At 48.4% G+C, this 15,409-nt stretch overlaps 4 protein-coding genes across 4 annotated transcripts; 2 read left to right on the top strand and 2 right to left on the bottom strand.

The window, feature by feature from the left end:
- The first annotated feature begins 532 nt into the window (after positions 1 to 532).
- Positions 533 to 1,549, top strand: LOC103625990 (protein pygopus). Its single transcript, XM_008646383.4, has one exon. The coding sequence runs from the start codon at positions 839 to 841 to the stop codon at positions 1,202 to 1,204; it is 366 nt and encodes a 121-aa protein (XP_008644605.1). The 5' UTR covers positions 533 to 838; the 3' UTR covers positions 1,205 to 1,549.
- A 2,016-nt stretch (positions 1,550 to 3,565) lies between these two features.
- LOC100283363 (cold shock protein-1) lies at positions 3,566 to 4,553 on the bottom strand. Its single transcript, NM_001174219.3, has one exon. It carries the CDS (start codon positions 4,422 to 4,424, stop codon positions 3,927 to 3,929), a length of 498 nt encoding a protein of 165 aa, NP_001167690.2. The 5' UTR covers positions 4,425 to 4,553; the 3' UTR covers positions 3,566 to 3,926.
- A 1,941-nt stretch (positions 4,554 to 6,494) lies between these two features.
- Positions 6,495 to 9,383, bottom strand: LOC100502302 (uncharacterized). The gene is made up of 2 exons (NM_001354929.1): positions 9,170 to 9,383; positions 6,495 to 6,843 (listed from the first exon to the last, which is right to left on the bottom strand). Exons 1-2 carry the CDS (start codon positions 9,347 to 9,349, stop codon positions 6,679 to 6,681), a joined length of 345 nt encoding a protein of 114 aa, NP_001341858.1. The 5' UTR covers positions 9,350 to 9,383; the 3' UTR covers positions 6,495 to 6,678.
- A 1,343-nt stretch (positions 9,384 to 10,726) lies between these two features.
- On the top strand, positions 10,727 to 11,533 carry LOC103625991 (uncharacterized). The gene has a single exon (XM_008646384.4). It carries the CDS (start codon positions 10,793 to 10,795, stop codon positions 11,216 to 11,218), a length of 426 nt encoding a protein of 141 aa, XP_008644606.1. The 5' UTR covers positions 10,727 to 10,792; the 3' UTR covers positions 11,219 to 11,533.
- Positions 11,534 to 15,409: the final 3,876 nt, after the last annotated feature.

Consider the following 15,409-nt stretch of genomic DNA (forward strand, 5'->3'; position numbering starts at 1 on the left):
AAGCGTGGAACCTTGTGCGTGCTGGTGGGACTGCATTGACATCTTCATGAGGGGTTGTGAGTGCAGCACAGGGCCTGAAACGTTGACGAGAGGCGACGCGCTTGGACTCGAAGAAGCATCGTCAGCGCGGAGTGCCTCGTGCGAAATAGCTGAACGGGTAGGCGGGCCTGCTTCGGCGGTGGCCATGGCCGCCTGGGCCCGTTCACGCAGTGGGTTGGGCGCGATCCGACGGTAGAGTCGAACCAGGAAACGAGTGTCTTTCTCGATCCGGATGGGATGGAAGGGATTTGCACTTGCACTTGCTTGCGAGGGAAGGAATACGGGCAGCCAGAGTGTCTTAACAGCTCCCGGCACACAAACAATCCTGCACTCTCACGGCATGTGCATGTCCTCCTAGTAGATTCTAGAACATGTTTGCTTCTCGGGAGGTTGTCTTCCGCACGCGGACACGTCGTCAGGGCAGGCAGGCAGGCAGGCAGCCCTGCCCCAAGGTTAGGCCAACCGGCCGTCCCGTCCCGTCCCGTTCGGCGGTCCGGACGTCCGGTTCCACTTCCACCATTCCGCGCCACGTTGAACACTGTGCCCACGTGTTCCATTCCGCTGCACCCGGTCGCGGAGCCGCCGCCCCCCTTCTCTCTTTCGCTGAAAGCAGAGTAGCAGACTAGTCTCGCCGCCGAGTGACCGCAACGAGCCCCGCACCGCACACGGCGACCGAGTGGGAAACCTCCCCCCGCCTATATCTATCTATCTACACAGCGCGGGCTGGGCTCTCGTGTTGTGTCTCGTCCCGGCATCGGCGAGGACGGAGCACGAAGCACGGAGCTTCTACTTCCACAGCATGGACCACGGCGGCAGGAGGAGGAGCGGCGCCGGCGCGGCGGGGGGCGGCCAGCCGCCGCCGCCGCCTCCCAAGGTGTACCGCGTGGAGCCCAGGGACTTCCGGGAGCTGGTGCAGAGGCTCACGGGCGCCGGCACGCCCGCCGCCGCCGCCGCCGCGACGGGGCCGGCGACCCTGGCCGCGCACCAGAGGGTGCCGGTGACGCCGGCCATGGCCGCGGCGCCGCCCGCGCCCGGGACGGCAGAGCAGTTCGACTACGCGCCCTGGTTCTCCGCGCCGCTGCTCAGCCCGGCGTCGTACGGCGCGCCGGGCTTCGGCGCCGCCGCCGGCTACCCGCACCACGGGAGCGGTGGCCCTTTGCTCTAGGGCCGCCTATGTAGAAAACAGAGCCCTCGTGTCGTGTAGATCTCGTTTTTGCCTTGCGTTTCGAGCATGAATGAATGACTACAACTACTAGTTCACTACACAACCACAACGCAGCCAGCCGCCTTCTTTACTATACCGTGAATGAAATTCGACCAACAAACAGGCTACACGGTTATTGTTTGCTTGCTTGCTTGCTTGCTTCTGGTATTTTCTGATAGAAAGGGGGGAAAATAAACTTGCGTTTATCCTATTTGTTGATTTTGTTGTGCATCTACCATTCTAATGGTGACAATATACATGGAGAATTGGAGACCTCATATACATGCTCGCCTTCATGTTTCAATATATCGAGCATCTAAACAAAATCTGCTGCCGCGTTAATTCATTTCATATTCTTTTTTATCGAACAACCTGTAGTACATGGCCACAACCGAACTCAGTTTTATTTATGTGTCATCTCGTCTTTCTTTAGTGTTTTGTTTGTAATCGAGCTACCGCCGACGGAACTAAAAAAACGGACAATTGCCACTGTGTCTAGTTTGAAAAACAAGGCAGCATGAATGGTCGTGTTGTGGTGCTGATTTGTCCTAGTTTTTTTTCTTTCTTTTCTCGAGGACGGGGTAAAAACCCCACAAGATGTATTGAGCTTTTTAAACCTAAGATTACAATCGTAAGAGGACGAGGGAGAGAGATCATGCCAAGGAGAGTTTGGGTGGACTCAGTAGTTTTCGGTCTACAAGCCTACAAGCGGGCATAGGGTTACAGTTAGGGAGGGACTCATGCCTCAAGATATAGTTGTTACATCTCTTCCACAAGTGCCAGTAGCAGCAGAGCACAGCGAAGGTGGGGGAAGTCACCTGGGAGAAGGCCACGGGATCGAGAAAGGTGGTGGGGTGCGGGTTAAAGAAGTTGAGGTCCTCGTTGATTTGGATCCCCACATCGTGCCAGAAAACACGAGCGATGGGGCAGTGCAGGAGGATATGCGACGTCGTTTTTCGACCGACGGAGCTCATCTGAGACGATGTCTTTCCTCAGCAGGTTCGCAAGTTTATCCCTCGAGGGGCACTGCTATACCATACGAAGGCAGGGGTGGGAGAGTCTTCATGATGCCCTAGAGACAAGACAGACAGGAGTAGAGATCTTTGGTGTGTAGGCGTCCGGTGGAGTCAACAGCGAAGTAGTGGCGCTCGTCGGGGGAGGTATTGAGCTGAACCACATCAAGAGCATTATGGAGGGAAGCTAGCTCCGAGGCTACGTGGGAAGGCAGGTGGACATTCAAAGAAGCAGCCAGACCCCATCGAGGAGATCAACTACCGTGATAGTTGGGTAGAATGGCAAAAACCTCGCTGCCATGCGAGACATCAAACCAGAAGGCAGTGTTGCGGCCATCTCCCACCACACAGATTGTGATGGCCCGTTAGAGGGGGAGCACCTTCCTGAAACTGCTCCAGTGATGTCCCTAGATAGGCTCATTATATTCGCCGTGCAAGTAAAACCCCGGACCCAAGTTGCCCTTGATGAAGTCATCGAGGTGTATAATCTATGCAGCATCTTCAACAGCAAGCATGTGTTTTGAGCCTCGATATTTTTGACTCCCATACCACCCTCATGACGCTGGCTACAGACAGTGAACAAAGGGACAGGACAAGGCATTTGGCACCACTCGTCTGAGCTGAGCCAGCCCAGAGGAAGCCTCTTCGCTTCTTATTAATTTTGGCAATCGTCGCGCGGAGTTTCACAGCTCCCATGATGTAGTTAAATTGGTCATCCATGACTGAGTTTAGGAGAACTAGCCGCCCCATCGGGGTCAGGAAGTGGGTTTGCGAGCCGACGAGGTGTTTATCTGTTTTGTTGATGAAGGGCATGAATGAGCACGGATGGAGCTTGCGGTTTGAAAGAGGCAGACCCAGGTAGCTTTGGGGGAAACCTTGACGTCGACAACCAAAACAAGAGACACAATTTATAACCAGCTGATCATCTAGGTGCATAGGGACCATGACACTTTTGCAGTAATTGATGTGGAGGCCTGTGGCAAGAGTGAATTGATCAAGGGAGTCCTTGAGAGATATGAGAAACTGTTTTGACAAACGAATTATAAAACAACTTCGGCTCCTATAGAGAAATCAAAGAGTCAGAGAAGCTAGAGCCGAAACTGTTTTCAGATGAACCAGAGCCCCGCTAAAGAAGGGCCTTAGAGTACCGTTTAGAGAACGCTGACTCTAAAATTTAAGTTAGAGGAGGATTTTTAGAGGACCTACTAGAGAGAGTTCTAACTTTACACAACTGCCGAATCCACGGCCCACATCTAATCACAGTACGTCGGTACAAATAGCAAAAGGAAAAGGAAACTGAGATGTATACTTACAATATAGCTCTTTATTTATGCATACTGGATTTCACAAGCACGTCTTATCACTTAACCAAAGCAGGAACACAACTTTGATGATTATAACACTAATAAACACCATAAACAGAGCATCTTATATTCTTATCTTAGAAATAAACCGCCCCTACGCATATCGTGGTCTACGTATAAATAGTCCCCAGAACGAGAAGTACGCTAGTATACTATTGGGGATGATAACACAAGTTAACCACCCGGTACTCAGCTCACCGACACGCACACGCGCCATCACACCAACAGCAGCTAGCAGGCCGCCACCGCCAGCCACTAGCACCGCCCACTGCCAAACCGCTACGCGCCAGCAGCGGACGAGTCGAATCAACAGTAGGCCGTGCACTTGACCTTGCAGTCGACGGTGCAGCTGCCGCCGCCGCCGCCGCCGCCGTACCCCTTGCCGGCGCCGCTGTACGAGGAGAAGCACTTCTTGGGGCAGGTGACCTTCTTCCTGTAGCAGGGCCCCTTCTCGGAGCACGTCACGGTGGGCGCCACCACGCCGCCGCGGGCGTACCCGCCGGCGGGCCCGCCGTAGCCGCCGCCCCACCCGCCGGCGCCCATCCCGGGGATGCCGAACCCGCCCATCCCGGGGATGCCGAAGCCCGGGAAGGTCGGGCTCGCGGCGCCGGGGCCGGGCGGCTTCACGCTGGGCTTCTTCGGGACCGGGGACGGCTTGGTGGACGTGAGCTCGGCGTCCACGGCGACGCCCGCGCGCGCGGCGGCGGCGGACGTGGCGTGGAGGCCGAGCAGGAGCAGCAGCAGGGGCAGGAAGAGCGCCGCGTGGCGAGGAGCTGCCGTGGCCGTGGCCGTCGCCGTCGGCATGGCTGCGGGCTTCGTTGCTCCGATCAGCGTTTTCCCTTTTGCTCGCCGAGGTAGGTGTACGTTTACGTGTGCGCTTGCTGCTTGCCTAGGGCGTTGTCGGTCTGTGAGATGGCCTTGTGAGTTTAGGGCGGCTATTAAGTAGGGGTGGGGGCGCATTTAAAAGAGGCGCGTGAGGAGAGGGAGAGGCTGGGGGTTGGGGATCTCGCAGGCAGGCTAGGGGGCCACCGGTCAGAAAGGGAGGCAGCGGAGAGAGATGCTGTAGAAAACAGCAAAGCTGAGCTCAGTATAATTTGACGCTCCGGAGCTGTGCTTTGGTAGCCAGCGCGTTTGTCCTTCTCCAGCGTCCATCCACCTGTTACTGCGAGGAATTCAAAGAAAGATGATGACGGTGCCCGCAGGACTTGGGAGTGCCGGCACTTCAATGCTCCGCCCAGATCTGGTGGGATTGGCTCGTGTCGTGGCAGTGGCAGAAAGAAAAAGTAGTCACGACCCCAAGCAAGTCGCCGACAGGCAACATGGGACGAATTGAAGACGAAACAGATAAAACGCAGAGCTTGCGCCACAGCTCACTACCGGCTGCCGCTGCTCCAAGTCCCAGCACAGCCCAGCCCAGCCCTCTGCGTCAGGGTCCGGGTCACATTCATTGGGTCCTATCCTATCTGAATCTGGATGGCTGTATAGCCGACGTGTGTGTGTGCAAAACTGCCGCAGCATGCAACAGCTCGAGTACCTTCATAGATATCCAAGCTACTTGGCTACATGAACCACTGAACTTACATAGGAGTAGATCAAATAGTAAATACATTTTTTTCTTGGGCACTTCGGCGCCGAGACGGCGAACACTGAAGAAACAGGAGTGCCTTGTCAAAGCTAGCAAAACACTTGCAGGCCAAAAGGACTCCCACACAACGCCGCCTTGCAAGTTGCAACTGCTCATGTCACCAGCAGGAGCAACTTGGTTCTACAAGAAGACGTCAGAATAAGCAGATAACTTACAGATTTACTATAGAGATGTAGCAACACTGATCAAGTTCTCTGTTGCACAGCAAAATCAGGGCCGTGTACCTTCTTCACATTTGCTGGTCTGCGGAATCAAGCCTCTTCTTCCTCTTCCTCGTCCTCACCCTCGCCGTCTTGCACGAGGCCGCCTCCCGCGTCGCAAACCCAGTCCCAGATCTTCGCCGGCACGGGCATCACCGACAGCCGCGCCTGCCGGAGCAGCGCGAAGTCCTTCATCCCCTCCACCTCGCCCGCCGCCTTCTTGATGACACCCAGAGGGACGGGGTTCCGGAACTCCCCGACCGCCCGCACGTCCACGGCGCCACCGGCCACCGCCTCCTCGCCCTCGCCCTCGTACCAGGGCCTGGCGACCTCGACGACGCCGACGACGCGGCGGGAGGCGGCGCCGGCGCCGGAGTGGTAGAACAGGCAGCGGTCGCCCGGCCGCATGGCGCGCAGGCTGCTCATGGCCTGCCGGTTCCGGACGCCGTCCCACGGCGCGACGCCGCCCGGGGCGCGCGCCTGGTCGGACCACGACCACTCGCCCGGCTCCGTCTTCAAGAGCCAGTACTGGACGCCGGTGGCGGCAGCCACGACCGCGGTGCCTTGGGCGGCGGGTTTCGCTTTCCTCGCCATCCTGTGCGGGGTTCACTCCAGGATTCAGACGTTCAGGGATCCGGCGGTTGCCGCCTCGCCGGAGGACGCAAAGGTTCTTGTGATTGGTGAAAAATGGGGAAAATGGGCGGCTAGGGCTGGTGATTGGTGAAAAATGGGCGGGAGCTTCTGCAATATCGCGTCCTTTTCTAATTCGTGTTCAGAAAGCGGTGGAGGTTGTACTGGAGAGGGCCGAGCCGTATTCCGGAAAAGCCAATTTGGGCCAGAACTCAGACGAACGGTCGGCCCAGCAAGATCCGGAAGCCACGAAAAAGAGGCTAGGATAGTAGGATATACAGCGCTGTGATCCTGACTTCTAGCTATTTCAGAAATCAACCTGCACTCGGAGATATGCAAACTACAATACCGTGTCTTGCACGGTGTCTTCTTCAAAGGTATTTCAAAGGAGGCTTGAAATCATTCGAAGGTGTCTCCACCGTGTCTTGCACGGTGCATTCATCAAAGGTACTGTATTTCAGAATGAGATCAACCAGCATTTAAACGTTTTTCAAATCTTTCTGTGCATTGCACGGTGTCTTCTTCCAGCGCCGAAAACTTGGGCAACTAAATGTAACCAATGCTAACAAAAGCCGATGCTAGTTCAGGACCGAGGAGTACACATTTCTCCGTGTAACTGCAGAAGGGGAGGACATTTTGTCAGGTTGAACCAGCTTGGCCTTCTTTTGCTGCCTCTTGCTGCTGCTTCTCTGCCCAGTACTTCTGAAGCGGTGGCCCAAATATAACATTCCCAGAAATCACTCCGATCCTGTAACAATTGTATATGAAAGAATAACTAACAACATCAACACAAGATTATGCTGCCAACATAATAAGTAGATATGCAACTGCGACTGTAGCCAGCGAGCACATAAGAAACAGGACTTCCTTTGACAAAGACAACTCAGGAAATAAAACAGAAATGGGCAGTGGGCACAAAACAATAATTTCCATGTACAATCAGCACAAGGAAACACCACTTGCAAGATAAATTATATATTTATGTGGATGCAAAAGCCAAAAAAAAATCTTCATGTTATTGTCGCAGGAGTACAAATGTTACTGCAAGCTGGGTGCTGGACTTCATGAGTTGCCAACTCCCAAATTTATATATGATGGCGACTCTGTTACCCTTAGTTTCAGATTCCAAGAGAAGTTTTCATCAAATGATCTACTGAAAAAACCCGTGTCCACACTACACGCTTAGTCTTTATAATCAATAACAACTACATGAAGTAATCGAAGGACCATGCACTGTTCGATCATGTTGCAGTCCACAAAGTTCTTTAATGTCGAAAGGCTCTCAACTTTTACAATATCTAGATTGAAATCAAATATAAATGATGCATCTGCAGTTATGCACATAAAAGCTATCATGAATGCACACACCACACCTACTCCAAAACAATAATTGCCATGTACAATCAGCACAAGGAAACACCACTTGCAAGATAAATTATATATTTATGTGGATGCAAAAGCCAAAAAAAATCTTCATGCTATTGTCGCAGAAGTACAAATGATACTGCACGCTGGGTGCTGGACTTCATGAGTTGCCAACTCCCAAATTTATATATGATGGCGACTCTGTTACCCTTAGTTTCAGATTCCAAGAGAAGTTTTCATCAAATGATCTACTGAAAAAACTCGTGTCCACACTACACGCTTAGTCTTTATAATCAATAACAACTACATGAAGTAATCGAAGGACCATGCACTGTTCGATCATGTTGCAGTCCACAAAGTTCTTTAATGTTGAAAGGCTCTCAACTTTTACAATATCTAGATTGAAATCAAATATAAATGATGCATCTGCAGTTATCCACATAAAAGCTATCATGAATGCACACACACACCTACTCCAAAGAAAAATTCCTAAAGCTAAAGTTGTGCCAAGGCCAAAGGTTAGAAACTCATGCTGTAGCCTTGTGGGATATCAGAAACTCAGCCATGCACAGAAGATGTCGTATCATTTCAACCGTTCCTAGAATCTGTTCGATTCAGTTATTCAGTTGCTACATGGAAAACAGGAAAGGTGTTATTGTTCAGCGACCAACATTTGAGATGGCATCTCCATATATGCACAGCCAGGTAGTTATGTGATCACAGTAACATCGACATTTAATAATTTTATCAAACTAAAAGTAAATATATTAAACTTTTCTTACAGAAAATCCTAGGTTAACACACTTCATTCAGCTGTGCAGATTTCACAATCCTAGCAACACAGATTCACAACAGCCATTTTCTAACAGTGTTCTTTCTCATATAAGAATTAGTTCCCAATCGAATAGAATATGCATAAACAATTCTTGAGTTGATAGTATCGCATAGCTCATCTCTAAATCACAAATTTATTGAAACTGAAACCCATAAGGCAGTTTCCTCCATTTACCTATCTGTCCTATTTTGCTTTATTATTAGGATCCTGGTGAGGTTTGTTAATTTGGCATCAAGTTACCAAACAGAAACTGCTAGGGGAGCAATTTGATATGTTGAAAATGGATAGATCACACACATCCTTCACACACTATCTTGAATCCACATCGAATTACTAGTTGAATCATTGAATTTATACAGTTCTGCTAAATATTCACTGGCTGATGAATAAGTTAACCAAAAAAAAACAATTGACCACAATGAATTAGATGGTGTCCCACGCAATACGCAATCCTTCATAACCTGAGAAGAGAGAACAGATATTCTTGTTCATTACACGCGACTACGCAATGCTTCTAACCCACCACGAGAATGGGTCAGGTACTACCTAACACAACACGAGCAACCTGCTGCCACGCCGAAGATGTGTGTCCGGCGAAGCTTTCCGTTCACCTAATCAGAGCTGACTGACACCCACAACCCTTTCGCGCTAAACACAGGGACTACAGGAGCTACAACGGCAGTAAGCAAGGTCAGAGTTCCATCTACGCTAGAGACAGAGGACACCGGGGCTACAAGGGCACCCGAAATCGGATGTCGCAGTGGAGCATCAACTCGATAGGCGCGTCTAGATCGGCATCGGGCAGGCGAGAGACGCTGCGTGACATCCATGGAGAGGATGGTGCAGGTGAGAGATGGGGAACCGAGGGACTTACACGACGGCGCCGGCGACAAGGGGGAAGGAGAGCCGCATCCTGATTCCTGAATTCCCAATTCTCCTTGCGTCGAAGACGACTGACGCAAAGGAAAGACAGGATGGGCTTCGAGTTTCCAAGTGGACGGTTTGGGCCTGTGCTTAGCGGATTCGAGCAAGGGAGTGTTTTGTAGTGGTCCATCAGTTGTGCTTAGAGCAAGGGAGTGTTTTGTAGAACTCCCAGACAACTTCTAGGATGAATTCAGTGATGCTTTATCAAATAGCTTTTTATTAGAGATAATTCTATGGTGGTTCTTTAAAATGATGACATGTAAAGTGATCATATAAAATGAACCGAAGGATTGTGGGCGGAGAAAAGTAGAAGCTCCTTCTAATTCACTTCACGCACATAGGGATAACTTCAACACACAGCCTGTCATGGGTTTTCGCGATCAACAGTAATTCAGAAGTTTACTTTTATTTGCGTCGTATTCTCACAGTATCACTTTGGTTTCACCGTATGCCAAAATTTCACAGCACGCAATTTTCATACAAGAAAAAATGTAGCAAAATGCCCCGCCATGATAGATGATGGTGAGAGCAACTTCCACTCTGGACGTCATCATGCTAGTCCAGCGCTATATCCGTTTATTTATTTACGACCGTAGCATTAATTTACGCTCACCAAATATAATGTGACCCCATGCCATCATCCCGCGAGGAAAGAGGAAAGAAAAAAAAATGAGGCATGCTAGCTCTACAAGTTAAGTTGTTCGATTGACTTTAATCTAAAACGGTTTTTATTATTTCTCATTATTTTATCTTCATGGATTGTAACCTAATTTTTTTGTTACTCACATTGTTCGCTTCATATTAAAGCCAGTTGTTCGGACTGATGAGGTTACAATCCATAGAGATAAAACAATAAGAAACAATAAAAGTTGTTTTAGATTAAAGCCAAACAAACAACTTAACGCTAGTCACGTTTAATTCTACACTTTTAGCTAAGTTTAGCACTTAAAGATTCAAACATAAATGCTACAAGATGTTAAAAGTAAAGTGCTAAACTACACATTAGCATCTTAGCTCCTTTAAAATGTGCTAAATTGAGCTAAAAGTGATCCTGAGTCACAGAAAGACTTCTACATCACCCCACTCTCTATATCCGGCCAGTATTAATTAACTATCTTTCTATATCCATATACTAAACTTTAGCGCTTGCATACAAACATTACCCATGTGCTAAACATTTGAGAGGACTAAATTGTAGCACCTGGCTAAAGTTTAGCTCATTAGATCTAAACATACGGTTATACTCTTTGGAGCTCCCCAGATGTGAGCTGTTCGTCTTGGTGTTCACCCCACTGGCCCCTCCACGTGGACAAAATCAAAACAATATTACATGAGTAGGTTTATGGCTAGCTTATGAGTAGAGTGGCAATGGATTAGCATCCACGACGATTGCCGTTTGTTCGCCATCCGTGTACATGATACAGCTTTAAAAAAATTGCAAGGGCAAAATCGGAAAGTGCCAGTGGCTTTAACCATTCGGCGCCCTACCCACCTTCCTTTTTGCCTTCTTTATTTACAACACAGCCTAAAAAGGTGGCCGGGCTAGTTGGTCTTTCTGGCTTGCTCGCATTTCATGCCATCACGGCATCGCCATTGCAGCGCTCACTTTAATTTACACAGCCAGCGGATGCCGACCCTCACCTCCGATGCCATCATCGCGTCCCCGAGGTGGGGCGTCCTCCCCTTATGCGGCGGCGGCCGCTCGGGCGGACCGCGCACTCGCCGCCCGTCGTCGTCCGGCGGCCACGGCTGCGGGTGGCCGCCGCTGGACCGCGTGGCCGTCTGGGTCGGCGGCGGCATCGCCGCGGTGTTCTTCGCGTCCCTGGAGCGGTGCTCGTGCGTCAACGTGCGCACGCACGACGACCTCCTCGACGACGAGCGGAGGGACTCGGAGGCGCCGCTGATGATGTTCGACGACGGCAACGGTAACTCCTGCGTGCAGAGGCGCGGAGCCAGGTGGTGCGGCAAGGGCAAGGGTACTGGTAGTGGAGATTGTTAGTGTACGATATTAATATGTATATTTGTTCAGAAAACGTCGTTCGCCCGGTTTAATTTTGGCTGTCGTCGCCGTCTTAAGGCTTAAGCTCCTGCGTTGGTCCTATTTCGAGTAAGTTTTGCCCTTGTAATGCTATTTCCTGCTGCGTTTCTGTTTAAATTATCAGTGTATGGATGTTTCACTGCATCTAAGTTAATTCAGAGTTACATACCTCTAAACTTGGTTCTCTTGTGAGTTCATTTTTTTCCTTCAGATGTAATACCTGATCTTACTATGGCCATCAGTTACACTTCGGCCCAGACTGGGGTTATGTGTTTTTATCTGTATTTTTTCTCGGTCACCAATGAAGGCAAAGAATTTCATGAAATATTCGACCACCCCTCTCCTACCCTCCAGCGCCGTCCTGCGTAATATATTAGTAATTTTAACTATACTGTGTACTTAGTTTATCATCATGCACACAACAATTTCTTTTGTTTGGGTGTTGGATATGCGTATGATGTAGCAGTATTCCAAGCTTGTCCAAATTCAGTATGAAACATCTGCATTTTTTTTAAAAAAAAAGTTATAACAGACTTTTCAACTAAAACACTGTGATTGATAAACGACTATGTCAATTATTAGCTACTAACCGAATTTAAACATCATAGGCCATCAAGTTGATTAGATGGCGTTGTGGTGCTAGTGATCATAACTTCGGTACTATATCTTTTTTATACTGAAAAGCAGACAAATAATGTTAGTACGTGGGTGGCTTATTAAAATTTTAAACATATATTGTACACTGGTCTTAGTCACCTATCAGCTTGTATGCAGCTTTTCTAAAGGAGTCTACTAACTAATAAATCAAGCATTCTTATATTTAACTAGATTTATTAAAATGTGCCTCCACTTAGATTAATTACTAAAATATATCCTATAGCTTATTCGATAATACCGATTAGATATCATAACCTTTTTATATAATTAGTTAAATTTATGATTTATTGGGTCCTAAAAAACCAAAAAAAAAAACATTCCTACGAAGACTACACATTTTTCTACCGTTTGGTTGCTTGAATTAATTGCAACACTAGCATGAATGTTTATAGTTGTGCAAGAGAAATTGTATTGGCTATAGTATATGTTTACATAAAATATTTTAGCATGTTCAAATTATCTAGACATGTAGGATATCTCCATAGTTGCTAAAAGAAACCAAATTTGACATTTTCTTTGTTATTTAGCGCTTTTTTGTGGGGTTACATCCAGAAGTAGAACGTCTCAAACTTTTATTGTAATATAATGTACATCTAGGTGTAGTAATGTACATCTAGATGTACTATATAAAAATTATATAAAATTTTATCATCATTTTTATAATATCTTAACAACATAACTAAAGATTAACACTAAATTCTATGCCTATATATTTTAGATTATTAAATTAATCCTATATTTGGATGTCTAGGAAACGTATGTTCCGTCGCCATGTCAAAAGCAAGAATTGTGTGCGAGCGCGATAAACCGCCGCCCTCACGGGGTTCTGTTTGGCATACCTTATTTCACAGTTTCTTCATAGATTTAAACAGAAGCTAATACCAAACAAGTTGCCTCTGCAGCAGCTTATCAGTTTAACTATTCATCAGAATGAACTAACAACAGACAGAAGTTGCATTTCACTAGGTTCTCAAATAAGCTGTTTTTTCACCAGCACTAGGTGTCTAGGTGTGTCACAGTAGTACAGTACCTGGACCGGTTCAGGGTTTGGATCATAAGGCATAGTTCTCGCTTGCCCTTTCCGCAGCAAATGGCGCCGACCGACCTTTCATGGGGCGACATGCTTGGGCCGCTCACGAGTTCATTTAGCAACTTGGTCCAACTCACATGGCCTGATGTGGACTGGCCCAAAGAAGGGGTACCACGACTGCCATCAGCGTCGTCGATCGTCGCATGACTGGGCGGCGTTTCATTTCCGGTTCCGCCGCGCGTCTGATGATGGTCTCCTTTGAGCAATCGTCTTTCTGCGCAAGTTGAAGGACACTCCACTCCACCCAAATCAAGCATTGAAAAACAATTGCATCTAGCGTATGGTCATGGCCTCTTTTTTGTGTATGCTGCCGTGCCGTGCTGTGATGATGATCATGGCCTGCAGTTCCTCTTCCCGAAGGACACTGGAACGGCTATGCTTCTTGGTTTCAGTGGCGAGCTAGGACACTTGACATGAACGAACGAAAAGATGGAGAGAAACGACGCAGGAGGCCTGGTCTCTACTGCGGCGGCCCGGACGGTGGAGACGAGACGACTACTGTACTCCCTCCGTCCCAGAGCAAGCAACAGGTGCCATTCTCGTTTTTAGGGATGGCAACGAGTCGGATTCAGATCGGATATTGGAAATATCCGCCCGCAGTCATATCCACGGTCATAGATAATATCCGCCCGCGACTATATCCGTGGATAGAAATTCACATCCATATCCATGCCCATCGGGTTTCGGATATCCATTGGATATCCATAATATATGACAAAGAACCATTTTCAGCAATTGAATAACATAAATAATCAAATTTCTTCCCAATTCAACATCATACATAACTTAAAATTTAACAAAAATTTAAACAAATATACATGTCCTTCAACAAGCAACATTCTCGACATGACAAAAATACATGTCTACATGTCTCAACATGAAAACAAATACATGACAACAAATACATGTCTACTTTTAACCTTAAGCCTTTTGCCTAATGATTCTGATCCGATCTGAGTGTAGTGTTGAGCACTTGAGCTAACGCTATAGTAGCTGTGTTTGAATTTTTCTAGTCAATGATACATGTCTTCATCCTCCAAACAAGTCATTGGTGCATTTATAAAACAGGATTGGTTGCCTAACATGTCAGCTCGGGCCCAAGCTTGCATACACATCAACCCCGCTACTGTTTTTGGAGCAAGTCTACTACGATGTGGGCTAATTACTCTCCCCTAGTACTAAAGACGGACTTAGATGCCACTGTTGTAACAGGAATTGCCATTACATCTCGAGCAATTTTTCTCAAAGTTGGATACTTGATCCCTGCATATTGCCACCAATTGACCAGATGAGGGATTGAGGATTAAGGGGATGGAGATTAGGGTTTTCCCTTTGCTGGTTTGGGTGTTTGGCATTTGGCTGAACCGCTGAATGGTGCTTTGGTGGGCTGGCGCCTGGCGGTTGGGCTCAATGGACAAAGGTGGGTTGGCGATTTGTTCATTGGTGTCTATGTGTGGGCCGACAATAATGGACTAATGGTTAATTTCGGATATCCAACGGATTATCCGCGGATGAGATTTAATACTCAAATCCATGTCCACTTTATCTCGGATCGGATACGGGTCTAACCCGCGGGTCAAAAAACATATCCATATCCTGATCCGTCGGGTCGGATATCCGACGGATATCCAAATCCACGGATTAAATTGCCATCCCTACTCGTTTTGCAAACATTTAAATTTTAACTGAATATATACATGAAAATTATATTTTGACCTGCCAACAGCTGTCAGATCTGCCAAGCTGTGCTAAAAATGACGTATATTTTGAGATGGCACGGAATTCATTTTAAGTACCGCTTAAAAAGGAATATCAATTATGCCTGCCTATTATAGGCAAAATCCATGCCTCTCACGCATCAGATCGCAAAGCAACCAATCACCTCCGGGCCCCACCTCGGTTATGAATTCTGATGCAGCCCACTGCCCCCAGTCCACCCATTGAGCTGTGTGTCTCCATCATGCATCTATCATCGTCTGCGGCTCCTCGGAACTTCAGCTAGGACTAGGAGGCTGCTGCTATAAATTTTCGCCAGCGGAAAAAGGCCCCCCAACGAACGCCCGGAAGGCAGCAGCGAAGCGAAGCAGAGACGCTGGCACAGTGCCACTGGTAGCTCACAGTCACAGGTTTCGTTTCATGGCCTTCGTCTCGCAAAAGTTCGCTGCAGGGAGCGCTGCGCTATCATTTGCAAAGAGCTAATGGAGCAGGCTGCAGTAGCCAACTAGCCGTGGAGCCCCTCCAGTCCTCGTCGTCCCGCGTCCTGGACTGCGCGTGCTGTGCTGTGCTGTGCTGTGCTGTGCTGTGCCGTGCAAGAAAAAAGATGCTAGGCGGCTGCTGCTGGCTGCTGCTGCTAGGGAGCCGGTGCTCGTGGGCACTGCTGCCTGTGCTGAAGCTTAACTGTGGGA

This window comes from Zea mays, chromosome 5 (genome assembly GCF_902167145.1).
Source record: "Zea mays cultivar B73 chromosome 5, Zm-B73-REFERENCE-NAM-5.0, whole genome shotgun sequence".
Taxonomy (NCBI): Eukaryota; Viridiplantae; Streptophyta; class Magnoliopsida; order Poales; family Poaceae; genus Zea; species Zea mays.

Excerpts from the sequence above, each read along its gene's own strand:
- LOC103625991 (XM_008646384.4), top strand. The coding sequence starts at position 10,793 with ATGCCATCACGGCATCGCCATTGCAGCGCTCACTTTAATTTACACAGC.
- LOC100502302 (NM_001354929.1), bottom strand. The coding sequence starts at position 9,349 with ATGGACCACTACAAAACACTCCCTTGCTCGAATCCGCTAAGCACAGGC. Across the intron at positions 6,844-9,169 it reads CTTGTCGCCGGCGCCGTCGT|GATCGGAGTGATTTCTGGGA; the intron begins GTAAGTCCCTCG and ends CAATTGTTACAG.
- LOC103625990 (XM_008646383.4), top strand. The coding sequence starts at position 839 with ATGGACCACGGCGGCAGGAGGAGGAGCGGCGCCGGCGCGGCGGGGGGC.
- LOC100283363 (NM_001174219.3), bottom strand. The coding sequence starts at position 4,424 with ATGCCGACGGCGACGGCCACGGCCACGGCAGCTCCTCGCCACGCGGCG.